The sequence below is a fragment of the Lepidochelys kempii genome, chromosome 1 (assembly GCF_965140265.1).
Source record: "Lepidochelys kempii isolate rLepKem1 chromosome 1, rLepKem1.hap2, whole genome shotgun sequence".
NCBI classification, from domain to species: Eukaryota; Metazoa; Chordata; order Testudines; family Cheloniidae; genus Lepidochelys; species Lepidochelys kempii.
Genome location: NC_133256.1, coordinates 305320776 through 305344584, shown reverse-complemented (window position 1 = coordinate 305344584; position 23809 = coordinate 305320776). Strand labels below are relative to the sequence as shown.

Sequence of the window (23809 nt, the reverse complement as noted above, 5' to 3'; positions counted from 1 at the left end):
TTACCTACACTGTTAAAATAATTTGCCTTATTTCTAGTCTGAATTTGTCTAGCTTCAGCTTCCAGCATTTAGATCTCATTATGCCTTTTCCTGCTAGATTAAAGACCCCTCTATTATCAGAAATATTCTCCCCACGTAGCTACTTATAGGTCATGATTAAGTCAGCTCAGGGGTAAGCAACCTATGGCACGTGCGCCAAAGGCGGCACGCGAGCTGATTTTCAGTGGCACTCACACTGCCCAGGTCCTGGCCACCAGTGTGGGGGGGCTCTGCATTTTAATTTAATTTTAAATGAAGCTTCTTAAACATTTTAAAAACCTTATTTACTTTACATACAACAATAGTTTAGTTATGTTTTATAGACTTATAGAAAGAGACCTTCTAAAAACGTTAAAATGTATTACCGGCCCGCGAAACGTTAAATTAGAGTGAATAAATAAAGACTCGGCACACCGCTTCTGGAAGGTTGCCGACACCTGAGTCAGTTATTAATCATTTCTAGGGTAAACTGGATGCTCACCTCACTAGCTGGGCTACAGTTTTGATGGGGCTTTGAGCAGTAGAGACACCTTTTAGTGTCTGGAGGTGGTGGATGGAAGTGGGTGGGTGTCTCAGCGGAAGCAGTAGCTCAGTCTCCTTTTCTTTCACTCCCCCATCCCCTTTTGTTTTCAGCATTTGGGGGCTGTTTTTTTCCTGCTTTTTCCTTCTTTCTACTGAGAAGTAATTCTTCTGCTCTACTCCACGCTGATTAGGCCTCAACTGAAGAATTGTGTCCGGTTCTGGGCGCCACATTTCAAGAAAGATGTGGACAAACTGGAGAAAGTCCAGAGCAGAGCAACAAAAATAATTAAAGGTCTAGAAAACATGACTTATGAGGAAGATTGAAAAAACTGGATTTGTTTAGGCTGGAAAAGAGAAGACTGAGGAGACATGATAACAGTTTTCAATTACATAAAAGGCTGTTACAAGGAGGAGGAAGAAAAATTGTCCTCCTTAACCTCTGAGGATAGGAGAAGACTCAATGGGCTTAAATTGCAGAAAGGGTGCTTTAGGTTGGATATTAGGAAAAACTTCCTAATGTGGCTAAGCACTGGAATAAATAGCCCAGGGAGGTTGTGGAATCTCTAGATAATGCTTAGTCCTGCCATGAGTGCAAAAGACTGGACTGGATGACCTCTCAAGGTCCCTTCCAGTCTTATGATTCTATGATTCCTCATGCTCAGGGTATTTGGATCTGGGCTCTGGTATCTTTCCCACCCATTGCTGGGGCCAGGTGATTGGCTCCTGTCTGAGGGTGGAGTGTGAAGAGGATTGATACAGTTTGTTGTCTGGGTGGGGTAGCCATTCTGGATTTCCTATTTTAGGCTCACCCTTCCCACCCTTAATTTAGTTGCTGGATCTCTGGTGATTCTGTGGGCTAAGCTGATCACCAGTTTTGGGGTCTGCAAGTGTTTTTATAACATGGCAAAATTTGCAGACTACAATGCCTTGACAGCATTTTGCTGGACATCTGCTGGGAGATCTTGGGAAAGTCATTTCACCTCTCTGTGCCTCAGTTGCCAATTCTGTAAAATGGAGATAGTGTTACTGACCTCCTTTGTAAAGTGCTTTGAGACCTACTGATGAAAAATGCTGTATATGACCTAGGTATTATTTAATCTCTCACTATAAGGCAGGATAAGAACATAAGAATAGCCATACTGGGTCAGAACCGTGGTCCATCTAGGCTAGTATCCTGTTTTCTGACAGCGGCCAATGTCAGATGCTTCAAATGGAATGAAAAGAACAGGGCAGTTATCAAGTGATCCATCCCCTGTCATCCATCCCCAGCATTTGGCAGTCAGAGGGTTAGGGACACCCAGAGCATGGGATTGCATCTCTGACCATCTTGGCTAGTAGCCGTTGATGGATCTAACCTCCATGAACTTATCTAATTATTTTTTGAACTTATACTTTTGGCCTTCACAACATACCCTGGCAGTTTTATGTTTGTTTTAAACCTACTGCCTATGAATTTATTGGGTGACCCCTGGTTCTTGTGTTATGTGAAGGGATAGTAACACTTATTTATTCACGTTCTCCATACCATTCATGATTTTATAGACCTCTGTTATATCCCTCCCTACTTGTCTCTTTTCCAAGCTGAAGAGTCCCAGTGTTTTAAATCTCTCCTCATATGGGAGCTGTTCCATACCCCTAATCATTTTTGTTGCCCTTCTCTATACTTTTTCCAATTCTAATATGTCATTTTTGAGATGGGGCAGCCAGAACTGCATACAGTATTCAAGGTGTGGTGTTAGGGGGCTTATTCCTTCACCCACTTACTTCCCTGGTCCTTCTCGCATGAACAGAGAGCAATAATACCCAAAGTCCAAAGATACAAACAATTCGATGTTTATTGGGGTGAATGTCCAGCAAGCATGATTCCAGTTTCCTTCCTTAGTGTCCCCCTTCCCAGCTCTGACACCACAGTCTTACCTGTGTCCCTGTTCCCATTCCTGCCCTTAGCAAAACATGATTCCAATTTCCCCACCCCCATTACCTGTTCTCATTTCCCCCCCACACACACACACTTCCTGATTGACTGCAGACTATATAGTAAAACTGGAGTTCTGCTTATCTATACCTTAACCAATCATTTTACTGAAATTTAACTAACCAATTGTAACATATTGTAACATGATTATGTAACCAATTATATCCCACCATCTTAATTCGTTTACACCCAGCAAAATTAATTATACAGCAGACAGAAACAATCACAGAACCAGACAGAGATTATACAGACAAACAATAGGGAAATGGGGACTACAATGATAGACCAACACAGAAATGAGGATTTCACATCCCAGCTATTGGTAAGTGAGTTCTTGCCAGATAGGATGCTATCAAACTAAGTTTCCTTTTACATCTTCTAGGCTCTTCCCTTTCTCTGGAGGTGATAGGCATTATCAGGACAGGATTGTATTCCTAACAGCCCAGTAGCACCTTATTTCAGTGTGACTAGTTTGGAATGTGAGGATGTGACCATTCGCTTGTGGCTGCCTCTGATCTATATCCTAACATGTGGGTGTATCATAGATTTATATAGTGGCATTATGGTATTTACTGTCCTTATTATCTATCTCTTTCCTAATGGTTCCTGAATTCTGTTAGCTTTTTTGAATGCCGCTGCATATTGAGCTGATATTTTCAGAGAACTATCCACAATGACTCCAAGATCTTGTTCTTGAGTGGTGATAGTTAAGTTAGACCCCATCATTTTGTATGTGTAGTTGAGATTGTTTTCCAATGTGCATTACTTTGCGTTTATCAACATTGAATTTCATCTGCCATTTTGTTCCCAAGTCACCCAGTTTTGTGAGATTTCTTTGTAACTCTTTACACTCAGCTTTGGACTTAACTATCTCGAGTCATTTTGTATTGTCTGCAAACTTTGCCACCTTACTGTTTACCTCTTTTTCCCAGGTCATTTATGAATATGTTGGACAGCACTGGTCCCGATACAGAACTTGTGGGACCCCACTATTTACATCTCTCTATTCTGAAAACTGACCATTTATTCCTAGTCTTTGTTTTCTATCTTTTAACCATGATCCTTGAGAGGACTTTCCCTCTTATCCCATTACTGCTTACTTTTTGCTTAAGAGCCTTTGGTGATGGACCTGGTCAAAGATTTTCTGAATGTGCAAATACACTATATCCACTGTATTACGCTTGTCCACGTGTTTGTTGACCCCCTCAAAGAATTGTAATAGATTGGTGAGGCATGATTTCCCCTTACAAAAGCCGTGTTGACTCTTCCCCAGCAGATTATGTTCATCTCTGTGTCCGATAATGCTGTTCTTTGCTATAGCTTCAACCAATTTGCTGGTACAGAAGTTGGGCTTATTGGCCTATAATTGTCAGCATTGCCTCTGGAACCTTTTTTAAAAATCTGTGTTATATTAACTGTCTGCCAGTCATCTGGTACAGAGGCTGATTAAAGTGATAGGTTACATATCAGTTAGTAATTCTGCAGTTTCATATCTGAATTCCTTCAGAACTCTTGGGTGAATACCATCTGGTTCTGGTGACTTATTACTGTGTAATTTATCAATTTGTTCTAAAACCACTTCTATTGACACCTGAAACTGGGACAGTTCCTCAGAATTGTTACCTGAAAAGAATGGCTCAGATGTGAGAATCTCTCTCACATCCTCTGCAATGAAAACCAATGCAAAAAATGTGTTTAGCTTCCCCACTACAGAAAGGATATGGACAAATTGTAGAGAGTCCAGCAGAGGACAATGAAAATGATTAGTGGGCTAGGGCACATGACTTATGAGGAGAGGCTGAGGGAACTGGGCTTATTTAGTCTGCAGAAGAGAAGAGTGTGTGTGCTGGGGGATTTGATAGCAGCCTTCAACTACCTGAAGGGGGTTCCAAAGAGGATGGAGCTCGGCTGTTCTCAGTGGCAGATGACAAGGATCGATGATCTCAAGTTGCAGTGGGGGAGGTCTAGGTTGGATATTAGGAAAAACTATTTCACTAGGAGGGTGGTGAAGCACTGGAATGGGTTACCTAGGGAGGTGGTGGACTCTCTGAGGTTTTAAGGCCCTGCTTGATAAAGCCCTGGCTGGGATGAATTAGTTGTGGTTGGTCCTGTTTTAAGCAGGGGGTTAAACTCCTGAGGTCTCTTCCAACCATAATCTTCTATGATTCTCTGCAATAGCCTTGTCTTCCTTGAGTGCTACTTTAGCATTTCAATCATCTGGTGGTCACAATGATTATTTGGCAGGGTTTCTGCTTTGGATATACTTAAAAAAAAATTGCTGTTAGTTTTTGTGTCTTTTGCTAGTTGCTCTTCAAAATCTTTTTTGACCTATCTAATTATACTTCAAGTGGTTGCAGATGTATATTCCACTCAGGTGTGTGAGCGCCTAGCACACAGAAGCTGGAGAGCTTTGCTTAGCAGTACCCGTTGTGATGGCACAAACACCCTTTGGCCCTTGTAGCTTCTCTAATGGCTATTTAAGGATGCCACCCCCTCCCCCCCTCGATCCTCCCCCTACCTCCAGCTCCTTCTCAGTGCCTTCGGCTTGAGTTGGAGCATCCTGTATGGTATTTACCTCATGCTTTTTGTTGTTAACTTGGAGAGATTTCTTTCAGTATTTTGTTATGTTAGTAATTATAGTTAATAGAACCCTTAGTATTAGATTAATTAGTTTGTTTTTTGCCTGGTGTAATGCCTTCCCTGCATTTTAAGCACTGTCCCTCATGTGGAATAGCTATTCCCAGTAGCAGTCCCCATACTCATTGTTTACTGTGCCATTGAGAGGGACATATTAAGAAGTGCTCCGTATGCAAATCCTTCGGAAAGAGTATTCAAGAGACTTACACCTGAAGCAGTACCTGATGGATCAACCCATGAGACCCATGTTAGTGCTGGGATCAGATTGTCCAGCCGCTCAGAGACCTTCGGTGCCATCGCGAGACTCAAAATCTTTTCTTAGGAGAATAGACCATTCTCCTTCCTCTTCTTCCCCCAAGAAAGAGGACTCATAAAACTGACCTCATTTACTCTAAGATATGGGAGATTCTTCATCCCCTTCAAAAAGGAGTGCTGGTAGGAACTGGAATTCCTCAAATACTCAGGTTAGAGCAGGGCTCTCTACCCACTCTCCAGTTCAAAGACAAAGTCATTCAGGCAAAATACCATTGACTTTGGTATCTTCTGTGGGGCAGGCATTTAATCTGGTACCAACAACATTGGTCTCTGCACCAATCATATCAACACCACTGGTTTTTGAAGCAGCGTCAGATTTACTTTGTCTCTCTTTGCCAGACTTGCCTGTGATACAGGAGTCCTCAGCTATAGTGGTGTCTTCGGAGTTCTCTGGACCATCTGGGTTGATTGCCGGCTGTTGCAGGCACTGCTTAAAAATCAGATTGTGGAGACAAGACCAGCACCAAAGGCTATTTTGTTGGTGCCGATTCCATCTTTGGCCCTGGAGACAGTGTCTGCTTCTACAGGTTGTGTACAGGCTAGAGCTACAAATGCAGTACCGACCTCTACTTCAATACCAATGTCTAGTCCTGGTGTCTGAGTGTTAGGGCTGTCTCCGTGGCACTGCTGATATTGAAGGCTCCAACTGCTGTCTTTTTTGATGTGGCCAGTGTACTGGGTTTCCAATGAGTTAAGACTTGGGATGACTCTGTGATGCTAGCAGACTGGGTGCCAGCTCATGCCAAGGCCCCTAGGCCCCAACTGAACACTGATGAATACATAACTGGAAACTAGTCAGGCTCACCTGTGTATTAGTATTTTTAAAATAGGTATTAGATTTATAAAAATGTGTTTTGTGTTTATATGTTATGAAATGCTTGTAAGATGCTGCATGTATTAATCTCACTTAACTTCTGTACCCCATGCTATATAGTTACACTGAGGGCAGGTCTTCACTACAAACTTTCAATGGTGCAGCTGCACCAAGGCAACTGCACTGCTGGTGAAGATTCTCTAAACCAACGAGAGAGAGCTTGGCTTAATAATTAATTGGCTTAATCCTGTTGGCTTAATAATTCCACCTATGTGAGAGGCAGTAGCTGTATCAGCGGGAGAAGTTCTCCCACCAACATAGTGCTATATATACCAGGACTTAGGTTGGTATAACTTCATCGCTCAGGAGTGTGGATTATTCATATCCCTGATTGACATAGTTATACTGAAGTAATTCTGTAGTGTAGACCAGGGCTAAGTTTTTGCGTTGTAAACCTCTGTAACTGTGTAGCTCACCAAACAGAAAAGAAGCTTTAATTAATGTAAAGGCTGGCTTCCTACAGAAGATGCTAGGGCCTGGACACAGGAAGGCCCATTGAAACCAAATGGGCCATTGTGAAACATCAAAGAGCAAAGACTTTGTTTGCTCCTCCCACACCCATGAAGAGGAAATGTGCACAAGGACTCGTCCCATTAGCTTGAACTCTGGGGGAAGAGAATAAAAATCTCTGATCAGAAGAAACTGGATCTCTCTATGCTGCTTGAACTCTGAGGGGCAAAGATTTCTAAGCATAAACAAGGGATTTCCAACTGTTTGGCCTGGGTCATCCCCTAAAGGACTTACAGAACTTAATATATTATAGCAGCTTCTATTATTACCTTTTGGAACCTAAGGTTATAACTCCTTTGTGGGTTTATGTTTACCTGCTTTGACCTTGTAAATAACTCTCATTTATTTTTCTTCTTTAATAAATATTTAGTTAATTTATTATAGGATTGGCTAAAAGTATTGTCTTTGATATAGGATCTAAGGTACAGTTGACCTGGAGATAGATTCAAGATAGATTGGAGTACCCAAGAGGGCTATCTGTGACTCCATATTAAGGCTGTTATAGTGCCTGAGAATTCACACTGGATACTTGGTAGCTGAAATCTAAGTATAGAACTCACAACCACTTTGGGGTTTGTGCTCTGCATCTTCACAGTCTGCCCTGAGGTTAGTACTCATGTTCCTGAGCCACTCCAGACATCTTAACAGGCTCCTCCAGATGTGGCTCCTCTGTTCTTATCAGATTATTTAGAGAGTTTCTCCTGCTAAAGTTCAGAGTCATCTTCCACTTCTTCTTCTTCATCTAGACACCGAGCTCAAAAACGCTTTAGATCTTTAGGAGACCACCATTGGTACTGGGATTGGTACCATTCTCACACCAGAGATAGGGGTTTGTGGCCCGGTTCCTACAGGCAGTCGATGTCATATCCCTTTCCTCAGTGGTATTCGTGGAACCCTTGGGAGATCCCTTGATCTTCAGGGTCTTGATCCTTGGTTCACTCCAAGGTACAGTCACCAAACTTTCCTGCTCTCTTGCCGCCTGACCCAAGTAATCTAGAGACCATATGGAGGTTCAGTCTGAGCCTTTATTGCAGGAGCAAGTAGAATCATAGCAGATCCCTTTGGCCTTGATTTCGTTTTCCTCTTCATCGGACAATTCTTCTATATCAGATTCCTCTTCTCCTGTGCCTGTGAATTTTAAATAGTGTCAAGATCTCTATGGTGAATGGCTACAGCTTTGGGCAGGCAGAGTATGTTTGGGAGAATACCCATAAATCGGTAGATGTACTCCAGTCTTCAGCTCCAGGGAGGGCAGCTCTCCCTATAAATGAAGGACTTTTGGAATCTGCAAAGCCTTTGTGGCATACCCCAGCTTCCTTACTACCCATAGGGAAGCCAAATGATTTAAATTGGTGCTGAAAGACATAGTGTCTTAAAATTGAATTTAATGGGAAGACAAACTTATTCAACCTGATCTTTATAAATGTGCATTGCCAATCAGCAGGTTCTATTGTCAAAATATGATTTTGTGAATTGTGAATATGACAGAATTTTCAGGTAAGCTGCCAGAATCCTCCAGGAGAGATTCAAGCTTTCATTGCAGAGGGCTGGTTAGTGGCCAGGATGTCATTACAATCAGCACTGGGTATAGCAGACACCTCCTCTAGGATTATGACCTCACCTGTAAAAATGAGAAGAGCTTTGCAGTTACAGAATTCTGGCACAGTCCCTGAGGTCCAACAAAGTATAGAGGACTTATCATTTGATGGTCAATTTTTGTTTTCAGAGAAAACTGATGAGACATTAAATTTGTTTAAAGACTCTTGAATTACTTTACATTCACCGGAAGTTTATACTCCAGTGATAAGGAGATGTCACTGTTGGGGTCAACAACAACAGCAGCAACAATAATGACTCTATTCGAAGAACTATTTTCAGCAGTTGGCTTATCCAGCTAGACCACAAGACTTGTCCAGGAAGAGACATTAATCTCAAAGGAAAAGGCCTAGTTCCAACCAGCCATCCCATCCGCCATCTGCTTTGGACAAACGGTCAATTTAACTCTTCTAACAAGGGTAGTATCCCAATGAGCTGGGTGCACACACAGTCAAGTGGAATACGTGTCGGCACCCTTGTCTTGAAGAACAACTGTTGCAGTACAGGTAAGTAACTGTTTTTGTTTTTGTTTTGTTTTTTTTTATTGTTGTCATATCATTCTTTTAGCTCTTTCCTCAGTCTTTTCCAGTCAGAACTGGAAACAATATTCTCGTAATGGTCTTACTAATACTGTATCCAGAGTTAATACCATCATCCTACTCCAACTTGATATTCCTCTTCTTTTATAGGCAAGGATCAAATTAGCTCTCTTAGCTACCACATCACATTGGGAGCTCAGTTTCAGCTGGGTATCATCCATGACCCCATGTGCCTCACAGAGTCACTGCATTCCAGAATATACTCCTTCATGCTGTAAATTTGACCTACTTTCTTCGTTCCTAGATGCATGATGTTGCTTTTGGCGGTATTCAAATGCATGCAGTTTAGATGAACCCAGTTTACTAATCGATCCTGTTTGCAGTGTAGAAATGACATGTCAGTATAATTGAGAAGAATACAGCCAGGGATTGGGATGGTTGGGTCAGATGTGCCTGGGGTCTGGTACTGTACTGATCTCTGCATTGGCCTTATTGGATGCCCCCAGCATCCAGATCCACAGTTTCGCTATGCTGTATGAACAGATCGCCAGGGAGGGAACCTTCTCCTGCTGGTATTGAGACCAGTGACAGTCAGTACCAATCAGCCTATGGACTCTCAAGTTTGGGACTTGTCTTAACCTGCTCCAGAACTGCACCCAACCCTAGCACAACAGAAGCAGTCTTAGGAGCCCTCCCCTTTACACATCCTCTTCATCACCTGATAAGGAAGGCTCTGGTACTGGAGGCACGCTCCCCTGGTGCTAGATGATTTTATGGTGTACCAAGAGTTCTTCTGGAGAATGGCATTCAGGTGGAGCTAGTGGAGGAGAGTACCCACAAACAGACTGATATGCTACATCCCACGATGGCAGGAAAGGTGGCCCTGCCTATAAATGATGCTATGATGCAGTTTACTAAAACATTGTGGCGAACCCCTTCGTCCATCCCATCTGTGGCCAAACAAATGGAACATAAATACTGGGTTCTGTCCCAGGGGTTTGAGCAGTTTTATTTACGTCCTATGCCAACCTCACTAGTAGTGGCTGCAGCAAGTGAGGGGAGTTGTCAAGCCTGGGCTAAGGCTACCCCTAAGGAAAGAGATGTGAAGGTCTTTAACCATTTTGGTAAAAGTATTTGTTCTACAGCAAGTTCACTGCTCCATATTGCCAATCACCGGGCATTGGTGTGTAGGTACAACTTTTCTAACTGGGAGGCAATCTCTCAATTTGCAAACAAACTGCCGGAAGGTTCTGGAGAGCAGTTTTGGTCCCTTGTTGCTGAAGGCTGCCTGGTCTCTTGATGCAGGCCTCCTTTTACACAGTGGATTCTACAGCTAAGGCTATGGCGATGGCAGCGACTATGCACCTTTACTCCTTAAAGTCTTTAGGGATTTCTGTGGAGGTGCAACAGACAATTGAGGACCTTCCCTTTGAGGAATGTGCTTTGTTCTCTTCCAAAACGGACAAGGCTTTCCATATACTAATGGACTTAAGAGCAGTTTTAAAGTCCTTTGGTCTCTACATGCTAGCTATGAAGAGGACAAAGTATCGTCCTCAATACCAGCCTTGACAGCAGCATTACCTATTCCATCAGGCTGACCAGTGTAAGAGGAAGAGATGATCTCAGAGGAGGAGACCTATGCCTTCTACTTCCTTGGTCTTTTCTTCTAGACATCCCCAGATCTTAAAACAGTCAGTTTGACTTCTAGGTCAAGGACAGCATGCTATCCATCCAGGATCTCCCTTGTCCCCATTTCTGGGACATGTTGTCTTATTTCCTACTTGTGTGGTAGTCCATCACTTCAGACAAATGGCTGCTAAGCTGGAGTTGGGATATACCTTGCATTTTCTTTCTGTCCCTCCATCGTGTCCCCCCACTACACAGTTCAGAGACCCCTCTCATGAGGTGCCCTATCTTCATTGGGGCCATGATATTTATTCCCGATATTTTCTAATATCCAAACCTTGGGGGGTCTGAGACCCATTGTACACTTTTGGCATCCCAACAAATACATGAAGATAAAGGTCTGCATAATGTCCCTGGCTACAGCTATCTCTTCCCTAGATCCAGGAGATTGGTGTGCTGCCCTCAGTTTACAGGATTTCTGCTTCCATGTGGTGGTCCGTCCTTGCCACAGGAAGTTTCTGAGGTTCATGATAGAAGACAATCATTGTCAATTTGCTATTCTGCCCTTTGGTCCGTCATCAGCATCCAGAGTATTCACACAAGTGCATGGTAGTGGTTGCAGGCTACCTCCTCCAGAGAGATTTCCACATTTGTCCTTACCTGAACAATTAGTTGTTTCAGGCTCTCTCCAGACAACAGGTCGAAGTTGCTGTTCATTGAATTCTTTCTGTTGGGTCCTGAAATTAAACACAGTTGATGTTATTGCCTCTAAAAAGGGTCTTTCCAGATGTACCTCTGTACATCCCTCAAGGATCACTGGTGGACCACTATGAGGAATTGCTTAAGACTCATGGGCCACATGGGTGCATGTTCTCATGTGACCCTTCAGGTGAGGCTGTACCTCAGAGCATTACAGGCATGGCTCAAGTCTGCCTATTGCCCTCATATCTACCACCTGGACAAGTTAGTGTGCATCCCTGATGAGTATTCTCATCTCTGAGCTAGTTTATGAGTCAAGACCATCTCTGTCAGGATGTTCCCTTTACTCCACCTCTCCCTTTTATGACTTTGGTGAGGGATGCTTCATTATGGGATGAGGAGTTCATCTGGACGATCATCAGGCTCAAGGTGATACTCTTAGTACCTTTCTGAGACCCGAGGAAGAACTCTGTGTGGCTCAAAAGCTTGTCTCTCCAACTGAAGTTGGTCCAGTAAACGATATTACCTCACCCACCTTCTCTCTGTAGCTTTCTTAGTGGCCATCATCATTGCCCGCAGAATGGGAAACCTGAATGCACTGCTTGAATAATAAGAATATACCAGTAGGGATATACTACCGACCACCTGACCAGGATGGTGACAGTGACTGTGAAATGCTCAGGGAGATTAGAGAGGCTATAAAAATAAAAAACTCAATAACAATGAGGGATTTCAACTATCCATTATATTTCAACTATTCCCTATATTGATGGGGTACATGTCACCTCGGGACAGGTTACAGAGATAAAGTTTCTTGACACCGTAAATGAGTGCTTCTTGGAGCAGTTAATCCTGGAACCCAGAAGAGGAGAGGCAATTCTTGATTTAGTCCTAAGTGGAGCACAGGATCTGGTCCAAGTGGTGAATATAGCTGGACTACTTCATAACAATGACCATAATGTAATTAAATTTAACATCCCTGTGGCGAGGAAAACACCACAGCAGCGCACCACAGTAGCATTTAATTTCAGAAAGGGGGACTACACAAAAATGAGGAATTTAGTTAAACAGAAATTAAAAGGTACAGTGCCAAAAATGAAATCCCTACAAGCTGCATGGAAACTTTTTAAAGACACCATAATAGAGGCTCAACTTAAATGTATACCCACAAATTAAAAAAAATAGTAAGAGAACCAAAAAAGTGCCACTGCAGCTAAACAACAAAGTAAAAGAAGCAGTGAGAGGCAAAAAGGCATCCTTTTAAAACGTGGAAGTTAAATCCTAGTGAAGAAAATAGAAAGGAGCATAAACTCTGGCAAGTGAAGTGTAAAAATATAATTAGGAAGGCCAAAAAAGACGGACAGCTGCAGCGGCACAGGAGCCAGCAAACAGAGCTGTAAACAGGGGAGTTTGAGTGGGAGTTTGCAAGGGGAGTTTGGGAAGAAGACTAAGAGAGCCAGACAGAGGAACAGACAGGCTAATGAAGGGAGTGTGTGGTGGTCTGGCAGTGTTGTGGTGCTCACTGGGGGTTGTTTTGCTGTGGGTGGTGGTGTTTTGGTTTGGTTTATGTTTCCCTGACTAACAGGACTAACTAGGTGAGAAGGCTATGACAGATACTGGGAATTGGTCCTGCTTCGAGCAGGGGGTTGGACTAGATGACCTTCTGGGGTCCCTTCCAACCCTGATATTCTATGATTCTATGATTCTATGATACAGAGGCAGCAGTGGTAGTGACCCAGGCAGTGGAAGACACGATGAAGATGACTGGATGTAGAAGCTGTGGCATGTACATAATCCTGGAGGGGGTACCTGAAAAGAGTTTTGTCTGCATGAAGTGCCACCTGATAGAGCTGATGGAAGAAAAGTTCTGAGGATTGGAGATGCAAGTGGAAACTCTGGTTGAGTTTAGAAGGGGGTTCGAGCGGATGATGGAGCAAAGACATGAGGAGGCTGAAGGGAAAAGCTCACACTTGCAGATGGAAGCAGGACCAAAGACCTCTGAGGGGAGACTGCTGGGTGAGGAAAGTGGACAGTGGAAGCATGTGACTAAGAGAACCAAGCAGAGGAAAAGACTGGCTAGTGAAGGAAAAATAGAGGACTTCAGGTACCGGTTTGCGGAGTTGGAAAATGGGCACAGCAGGTGGTCACTGAAGGTGAGAGGACAAGGAAGAAGATAAGAGCAGCTAGTCCTATAGGAAGAGGGCAAGAGTCAATGGAGATAACACTGGATGTGGGATGGGTTGCAGAGGATTTCAAGGGACAATAGGACTGCAGAGGATTGCAAGGGACGAGAGGATTTGCAGCCAGAGGAAACGGGATGGACAGGAGAATCACACCATCACCAGGAAAAGGTAGGTCTACATGATTGGGGACTCCTTACTGAGAAGAATAGACAGGCCTGTAACCAGAGCTGATCCAGAGAACAGAAGGATGTGCTGTCCACCAGGTGCTAAGATACAGGCTGTGGACCTGAGGCTGAAGAGGATCCTAACGGGAGCGGGAAAGAATCCACTGATTGTTCTTCATGTGGGAACAAATGATACAGCTAGATTCTAGCTGGAATGTTTCAAAGGAGACTATGCCAGGCTGGGGAAGACGCTTAAGGAAATTGAGGCTCAGGTGATCTTCAATGTGATTCTGCCTGTTCCTAGAGAAGGGCAACAGAGGTGTGACAAGATTATGGTGATCAACAGATGGCTCAGGCAGTGGTGCTATAAGGAGGGCTTTGGGATGTATGGCCACTGGGAAGCATTCATGGACAGAGGACTGTTCTCTTGGGATGGACTTCACCTGAGTAGGAAGGGAAATAGACTTCTAGGATGGAGGCTGGCACAACTGATTAAGAGAGCTTTAAACTAGGAATTTGGGGAAGATGGTTGGGAGACGTCCAGGTAATCTCCACGCCAGATTCTAACATTGAGAGGGAAGAAAACGAAGTAAGAAAGGTTACAGCTGTGGCTAGGAGAATGGACATAAGGAGGAAGAGTAGTGTAGATACCAGTCTAATAGGTGATACTGGTGGTAGAATGTCTGTGCCTAATTGGGTAAAGAACATGAATGAAGCCAAACAGCAAAAATTAAGATGTTTGAACACTAATGCGAGGAGCCTAGGTAACAAAATGGAGGGACTAGAGCTACTGGTGCAGGAAGTGAAACCAGATATTACAGGGATAACAGAAACATGGTGGAATAGTCGTCATGACTGGAGTACAGGTATTGAAGGGTCTGTGCTGTTTAGGAAAGACAGAAATGAGGGCAAAGGTGGTGGAGTATCATTGTACATCAATGATGAGGTAGACTGCAAAGAAATAAGAAGGGATGGAATGGATAAGACAGTCTGTCTGGGCAAAACTCACACTGGGGAAGAAAGCTACTAGATCGTCCCATGAGATAGTGCTTGGGGGTGTGCTGTAGACCACTGGGATCTGATTTGGATATGGATAGAGCCCTCTTTAACGTTTTTAATGAAGTAAATACTAATGGGAATTGTGTGATCATGGGAGACTCTAACTTCCCAGATATGACTGGAAGACAAGTGCTAGTAATAATAATAGGGCTCAGATTTTCCTGGATTCAATAGCTGATGGATTCCTTCACCAAGTAGTTGCTGAAACAACAAGTGGGGATGCCATTTTAGATTTGGTTTTGGTGAGTAGTGAGGACCTCATAGAAGAAATGGTTGTAGGGAGCAACCTTGGTTCGAACGATCATGAGCTAATTCAGTTCAAACTAAATGGAAGGATAAACAAAAATAGATCTGTGACTAGGGTTTTTGATTTCAAAAGGGCTAACTTTCAAAAATTAAGGAAATTAGTTTGGGAAGTGGATTGGACTGAAGAACTTGTGGATCTAAAGGTGGAGGAGGCCTAGAATTACTTCAAGTCAAAGTTGCAGAAACTATCAGAAGCCTGCATCCCAACAAAGGGGGAAAAATTCAGAGGCAGGAGTTCAGAGTAACAGCCGTGTTAGTCTGTATTCGCAAAAAGAAAAGGAGTACTTGTGGCACCTTAGAGACTAACCAATTTATTTGAGCATAAGCTTTCGTGAGCTACAGCTCACTTCATCGGATGCATACTGTGGAAAGGTAGAAGATCTTTTTATATACACACAAAGCATGAAAAAATACCTCCTCCAGGAGTTGTAGACCAAACTGGATGAGCAAGCATCTCAGAGAGGTGATTAAGAAAAAGCAGAAAGCCTACAAGGAGTGGAAGATGGGAGGAATCAGCAAGGAAAGCTACCTTATTGAGGTCAGAACATGTAAGGATAAAGTGAGAAAGGCCAAAAGCCATGTAGAGTTGGACCTTGCGAAGGGAATTAAAACCAACAGTAAAAGGTTCTATAGCCATATAAATAAGAAAAAAACAAAGAAAGAAGAAGTGGGATTGCTAAACACTGAGGATGGAGTGAAGGTTAAGGATAGTCTAGGCATGGCCCAATATCTAAACAAATACTTTGCCTCAGTCTTTAATGAGGAGCTTAGGGATAATGGTAGGATGACAAATGGGAATGAGGATATGGAGGTAGATACTACCGCATCTGAGGTAGAAGCCAAACTCAAACAGCTTAATGGGACTAAATCGGGTGGCCCAGATAATCTTCATCCTAGAATATTAAAGGAACTGGCACATGAAATTGCAAGCCCATTAGCAAGAATTTTTAATAAATCTGTAAACTCAGGGGTTGTACTGTATGACTGGAGAATTGCTAACATAGTTCCTATTTTTAAGAAAGGAAAAAAAAACTGATCCAGGTAACTACAGGCCTGTTAGTTTGACATCTGTAGTATGCAAGGTCTTGGAAAAAATTTTGAAGGAGAAAGGAGTTAAGGACATTGAGGTCAATGGCAATTGGGACAAAATACAACATGGTTTTACAAAAGGTAGATCGTGCCAAACCAACCTGATCTCCTTCTTTGAGAAGGTAACAGATTTTTTAGACAAAGAAAACACAGTGTATCTAATTTACCTCGATTTCAGTAAGGCATTTGATACGGTTCCACATGGGCAATTATTAGCTAAATTGGAAAAGATGGGGATCAATATGAAAATTGAAAGGTGGATAAGGAACTGGTTAAAGGGGAGACTACAACGGTTCATACTGAAAGATGAACTGTCAGGCTGGAAGGAGGTTATGAGTGGAGTTCCTCAGGGATCGGTTTGGGGACCAATCTTATTTAACCTTTTTATTCCTGACCTTGGCACAAAAAGTGGAAATGTGCTAATAAAGTTTGCGGATGACACAAAGCTGGGAGGTATTGCCAATTTAGAGAAGGACCGGGATATCATACAGGAATATCTGGATTACTTCGTAAACTGGAGTAATAGTAGGGTGACCAGATGAAACGGACAAAATATCGGGACACATGGGGGAAAAAATAGCCGAAGTGGAGTTGCCAAAGCAAAATAAAAAAAAAAAAAAGCAGCCAGACCAGCCAAAGCCACAATATCGGGACAAATGGCATCCCAACCGTGCATCAGTCGGGACGTGGGACAAAGAACTAAAAATCGGGAGAGTCCCGATTTTATCGGGATGTCTGGTCACCCTAATTAATAGTAATAGGATGAAATTTAATAGTGAAAAGTGCAAGGTCAAGTATTTAGGGATTAATAACAAGAATTTTTGTTATAAACTGGGGACGCATCACTTGGAAGTAACAGAGGAAGAGAAGGAACTCAGAGTATTGGTTGATCAGAGGAGCTGCCAAAGTGATATGGCCGTGAAAAAAGCTAATGCGGTCTTGGGATGCATCAGGCAAGGTATTTCCAATAGAGATATGGAGGTGTTAGTACCGTTATACAAGGCACTGGTGAGACCTCATCTGGAATATTGTGTGCAGTTCTGGTCTCCCATGTTTAAGAAAGATGAATTCAAACTGGAACAGGTACAGAGAAGGGCTACTAGGATGATCCGAGGAATGAAAAACCTGTCTTATGAAAGGTGACTCAAAGAGCTTGGCTTGTTTAGCCTAACCAAAAGAAGGCTGAGAGGAGATATGCTTGCTCTCTATAAATATATCAGAGGGATAAATACCATGAAGGGAGAAGAATTATTTAAGCGCAGTACCAATGTGGACACAAGAACAAATGGATATCAACTGGCCATCAGGAAATTTAGACTTGAAATTAGATGAAGGTTTGTAACCATCAGAGGAGTGAAGTTCTGGAACAGCCTTCCAAGGGAAGCAGTGGGGGCAAAAGACCTATCTGGCTTCAAGACTAAGCTTGATAAATTTATGGAAGGGATGATATGACGGGATAGCCTAATTTTGGCAATTAATTTATCTTCAGCTATCCGTGGTAGATATGCCTAATGGCCTGTGATGGGATGTTAGATGGGGTGGAATCTGAGTTACTACAGAGAATTCTTTCCTGGGTGTCTGGCTGGTGAGTCTTGCCCACATGCTCAGGGTTTAGCTGATCGCCATATTTGGGGTTGGGAAGGAATATTCCTCCAGGGCAGATTGGCAGAGGCCCTGAGGGTTTTTCGCCTTCCTCTGCAGCGCGGGGCACAAGTCACTTGCTAGAGGAGTCTCTGCACCTTGAAGTCTTTAAACCATGATTTGAGGACATCAGCAGCTCAGACATAGGTTAGGGGTTTGTTACAGGAGTGGGTTGGTGAGATTCTGTGGCCTGCGTTGTGCAGGAGGTCAGACTAGACGATCATAATGGTCCCTTCTGACATTAAAGTCTATGATTCTATGAAAAGAATTTGAAGATCAGCTAGCCAAAAATGCAGAAAGTAATAGCAAAAAAAATTTTAAGTGCATCAGAAGCAGGAAACCTGCTAAACAACCAGTGGGGCCACTGGATGATCAAGATGGTAAAGGAGCACTCAACAACGATAAGGTCATTGCAGAGAAACTAAATGAATTCATTGCATTGGTCTTCACAGCTGAGGATGTGAGGAAAATTCCCAAACCTGAGCCGTTCATCTGAGTGATGAATTTGAGGAACTGTCCGAAATTGAGCTGTCATTAGAGGAGGTTTTGGAAGAAACTGTTAAATTAAACAGCAATAAGTCACCAGGACCAGATGGTATTCACCGAAGAGTTCTGAAGGAACTCAAATGTGAAATTGCAGAACTACTAACTGTAGTCTGTAACCTATCCTTTAAATCAGCTTTTGTACCAAATGACTGAGGGATAGCTAATGTGGCACCAATTTTTAAAAGGGCTCCAGAGGTGATGCCAACAATTACAGGCCAGTAAGCCTGGCTTCAGTACCGGGCAAAACTGGTTGAAACTAAAGGGTAGAATTGTCAGACACATAGATTAACACAATTTGTTGGGGGAAGAGTCAACAGGGTTTTTGTAAAGGGAAATCATACTTCACCACTGTTCTAGAATTCTTTGAGGGGGTCAACAAGCGTGTGGACAAGGGGGATCCAGTTGATATAGTGTACTTAGATTTTCAAAAAGCCTCTGATAAGATCCTTCATCAAAGGTTCTTAAGCAATGTAAGCTGTCATGGGATAAGAGGGAAGGTCCTCTCATGGATTGGTAACTGGTTAAAAGATAGGAAAGAAAGGGTAGGAATCAATGGTCAGTTTTCAGAATGGAGAGAGGTAAATAGTGGTGTCCCCCAGGGGTCTTTACCGAGTCCAGTATTATTTCAACATATTCATAAACAATCTGGAAAAAGGGGTGAACGGGGAGGTGGCAAAGTTTGCAGACAATGCAGAATTACTCAGGATAGTTAAGTCCAAAGCAGACTGTGAAGAGCTTCAAAGGGATCTCACAAAAATGGGTGACTGGACAGCAAAATGACAGATGAAATTCAATGTTGATAAACGCAAAGTAGTGCAGATTGGAAAACATAGTCCCAACAATACATATAAAATGAGGGGTCTAAATTCACTGTTACCATTCAAGAGAGAGATCTTGGAGTCATTGTGGATAGTTCTCTGAAAACATCCACTCAATGTGCAGCAGCAGTCAAAAAAGCAAACGGAATGTTGGGAATAATTAAAAATGGATAAATAATAAGTCAGTAAATACCATAATGCCTCTGTATAAATCCATGGTACACCCATATCTTGAATATTGCGTGCAGAGGTGGTCGCCCCATCTCAAAAAAGATATATTGGAATTGGAAAAGGTTCAGAAAAGGGCAACAAAAATGATTAGGGGTATGGAACAGCTTCCGTATGAGGAGAGATTAATAAGATTGGGACTTTTTAGGTCGGAAAAGAGACAACTAAGGATGGATATGATAGAAGTCTATTAAATAATGACTAGTGTGGAGAAAATAAATAAAGTGTTTTTTACTCCTTCTCATAATGCAAGAATTAGCGGTCACCAATGAAATTAATAGGCAGCAGGTTTAAAACAAACAAAAGGAAGTATTTCTTTACACAATGCACAGTCAACCTGTGGAACTCTTTCCCAGAGGATGTTGTGAAGCCCAAGGCTATAGCAAGGTTCAAAAAAGAACTAGATAAATTCATGGAGGATAGGTCCATCAATGGCTATTAGCCAGGATGGACAGGGATGGTGTCCCTAGCCTCTGTTTGCCAGAAACTGGGAATAGGTGATAGGGGGTGGATCACATGATGATTACCTGTTCTGTTCATTCCTTCTGGGGCACCTGGCATTGGCCACTGTTGGAAGGCAGGATACTGGGCTAGATGGACCTCTGGTCTGAACCAATATGGTCGTTCTTATGTTGTTATGGTTTCTGATCTGCCATGCACCATTTTCCATAAGCATAAGAGTGCTGCAGCTGGTGATCCATTTAGAGACTGTCTAAATGGATCACCAGCTGTAGCAGTCTTATGCTTCCAAAGGGATAGTGCTCCCTGGCAGGCTGACTGCACACTCAACCAGAGCCCATTCAGCCTCAACAACGTTTGTGGCACACATCCCTATTGTGGACATGTGCAAGGCAACTATGTGGTCTTTAGTTCGTACATTCACCAGACATTATGCACTGACTGCAGCATCAAGGGAGGATGCAAATGAAGGTCCTACAGTCCCTTTTTCTAATGAGAATCCAAGCCCCACGGTCTGGGATAAGAGCTTGGGGGTCACCTACAGTGTAATGGACATATTCAAGCACTTGAAGAAGAAACGGTTACTCAGCGTCTCATAACTGTTGTTCTGTGAGATGTGTTGCATATGTCCACTATATCACCTGGCCTCTTCCCCCAGTGCATCGGAGACTACCCTTAGTTTCTGGTGTGAAGGAACTGAAGGAGAGGCGAAGCAGCTCCTCCCTTTTTTCCCTTGGTTTGGAGCATGAGGATCTCAAGTGTGGGCAAGGCCGTTAGGGGTACTGCTAGGGTAGTGTTTTTCAAACCAGGGGTTACGACCCAAAAGGGGGTCGCAAGGCTATTCTAGGGGCGGTCACTGTATTGCCATCCTTAATTCCGGGTTCGTTTTAGAGCTGGCAGCCCGAGAGTGGTGGCTGCTGGTCAGGTGCCTGCCTCTGAGGGCAGTGCCGCCGTCAGCAGCAGTCCGCAGAAGTAAGGATGGCATGGTGTGTGTGTGTGTGTGGAGGGGTCATTGCAGCTTGAAATATTTTCAAAGGGGGGCCCATCAAAAAAAGTTAAAGAACCCTGGCGCTGGGGAAAACACTCTAGCACTGGTGCACGGGACAGGCAGGCACATACAGTTGCAAAGGACATATGCAACACATCTCAATGAACTACAGTTATGAGAAGGTAACTTGTTTTTTCCAATGAAAACTTTTTCATTTTTTTTATCAGCTTTACTTGGTAACATTTAAGATTATTAAAGCTGGTTCTTAGACACTAAGTCAGTGCTTGGGTTGCAAACACTGCAGAAGAGTGTTTTAAAAAAATTCCACCGTAATGTTTTAATGAATGATGGAAGCATTTCTGATAGTTTTAGGTTTTTATAAAAGGCTGATAGTATGCAGTCTAAATGTTGGACCAAGTTTATAACCTCACTACATCCCTTTAATCCATTCCACCATCCCTCTTGTTGATCCAGCCTGTCATCTTTAACTGGTCTCCTCCCTTGCCAGACATATTCAGGCTGTGTCCAATTCCTGCAGCTCGTTCCTCCATAACATTTTGAAGATTCATCCTTTCATTGCTGTAGAGACAGCCAAAACTTTCATCCAGGCTGTCATCATCCTCCCATCTTGATTACTGTAACCACATCCTCTCTGGCCTCCCAAACACCATGTCCCTTGAATCCATTAACACAGTTGCTAAGGATGTAATTCTTGTCTATCACTTAGAGCATATTAGGCATCTCTTTGAATCCTTCCAATAACTCCTTCTGTTTCACTGTATCAAGTTTAGCTTCTTGTCTTCACCTTGTAAGACTCTTCACACAACTTTGCTCCTCAGGGTAAGATTAAAGCAATTCAGAGTGCTAGTCAACCACAGCATGGGGCTCCTGTGACCCAGCCTTCTCACTTTCATTGGTGGTTGTTGGAGAGGCTCCTTACCGTTCCAGAGAGACAGTGGCATGGGCATTCCCTTCTCCCAGGAAGACAAGCAGTACCTCCCCTCATTGGGAGTAGCTGAAAGATGGGAGTGGCAGCAGGTGGCCCACATCACTCTTCTCCTCTGACCACAGTGAAAGTGATGATGTTGGGTTTCCTCGCAGCTTTTTTGCTTTTGTTACAGCCTCATTGAGATGCATGGGGCAGTTCACACATCTCTTTACAACCATTATGGCTAGAATCTTCATTTTTTAGTTGAAAGCTGAGATTCTGATGTAATCACATGGCTCCATGAATGGAGACCCTAGTTATACATGCCTGACTTTATCTGAATACCCCTCCCTACTTGTATTTTCTTGCATTTTATTCTGTCACTTCCAACTTTACCTTCTCAATCAAAGATTCCAGCCTCCTCTGCCTACCTGTCAGCTGCACTGTCATCCATCTCCATGTGTTCTTTCATGTGTCTCTGACGCATGGAACATGTTCCCTGAACTAATCCATAAAACCCTCTCGTCAAGACCCAGCTGTATTGCAGTGCCCTTATGAAATAAGCCAATGAATGACAGCTGGGTAGAGGGACATTTGGGAATATGTCTATTTATAATTGCAAGGGGGAAAAAGTGTATACTGTATACAAATTATACACACAAACATACACACACAATTGTGTCCTCTTCCATTCTCTTTATGTTGCTTCTCTTTGGTCAGAGATTGTGTGTTTGAATAAAATGTTTGAATAAATGTTGAATAAAAAAGTATGTTATGAGGAGACAAGAGTGTGTATGGCTTTTGTGACAAATCTTTAGTCATCTGAAAAGCAGTCTTTCACAGCTGTTATATTTCATGAGTAGGAGACCTCTCTACAGTTCTGTTTGTCACTTTAGATGCTGTTTTCTAATGAAAATATTGTAAAGCTTCACAAGTTTGTGTTTTCAGTATTTGCTGCTTTGTCGAACTATAACTGCTGTGAGAGGAACAGAGGGATTGCCAAATATTTAAAGAGCTAGCACTCTTATGTCAGTGATCAGGGAAAAAAAACGTTCCTTTGTTACTCACACTTGAAGTCTTTTATTCAAATAGCTGTCAACTACAAAGTTTTTGTCAGCTCTTGTAAAATACAGTTTTCCAATCTCTCCAGTTTTCAACAGAACTTTAATATATCTGCAATAATTTAGGATTGATGTGATTAGTTTAACTAAATTAGTCTGTGCTAATATATACATCAATACATTTAAATATGGTTTTTAAATGTGCATGTAAGTTCACATGGCATTTAAAAAGTCAAATACAGGAATCTTTTATTGTGTTGTCACCTGATGTTTCCACTCATAGGTGTGCAGAATTATTAATTATGTATCAGGCTGATGTTAACCATGCTGCTGAAAGAGGACAGACACCTTTGTACCTAGCCTGTGGAAATGGAAATAATGAATGTATCAAACTTTTGCTGGAAGCTGGAGCACATCGAAGTGTAAAAACCAGTGTAAGTTAAAAGAATTTCTAAAATCACAGTGTGAAGTGAACAGCTGCAAAAATCAGAATTCCTTGCACTGTCATTTTTAACTCTTTAATGATGTAATACTCAGTGTGTTTTGGAATTAGTAAAAAGCTTTGATTTAATATTGCTTTGTCTCATTGTAAAATGTTTTCTATTTGTTTAGGTTGCATAGTTTCCCTAAAACCTTATAAATCACTTCGCTTTCCTCTCGATTTTACCAGCCTCAGTTTCAAAATGCAAGATCTTGTATACCATGTTCCTGTGTAGGATAGCAGAGGTAGAATTGATCTGCTTCACTGTCAACTCTCATGGTATGCAGTGTTGTTGTTGCCTTACTGTTCCTGGTAGCAGTCATGAATGAGGTGGGGATAAGTGGTAGCCCATGATACCTCTATAGCTCTGGGGCAACTTGTCTAATTACAGATCAATGTTATCCTTGAAGAAAACGTTCTTCACAAATATTGTGAAAGAAATTCTTAGACATTTGTCACAAAGGGAGAGTGAGGAGGACAAAGAAAGTATCTGTGCTCTGTGGATTGGATGAGAGTAGGTGAGAGT

The 23809-nt window shown here is 42.6% G+C and overlaps 1 protein-coding gene across 1 annotated transcript in view; it reads left to right on the top strand.

Annotated features, from left to right (window-relative positions):
• Positions 1-23809, top strand: part of CTTNBP2 (cortactin binding protein 2) — a 186382-nt gene that overhangs the window by 93785 nt on the left and 68788 nt on the right. The window contains 1 exon segment of the mRNA XM_073328165.1: positions 23086-23236. Coding sequence (XP_073184266.1) covers positions 23086-23236 — 151 coding nt within the window.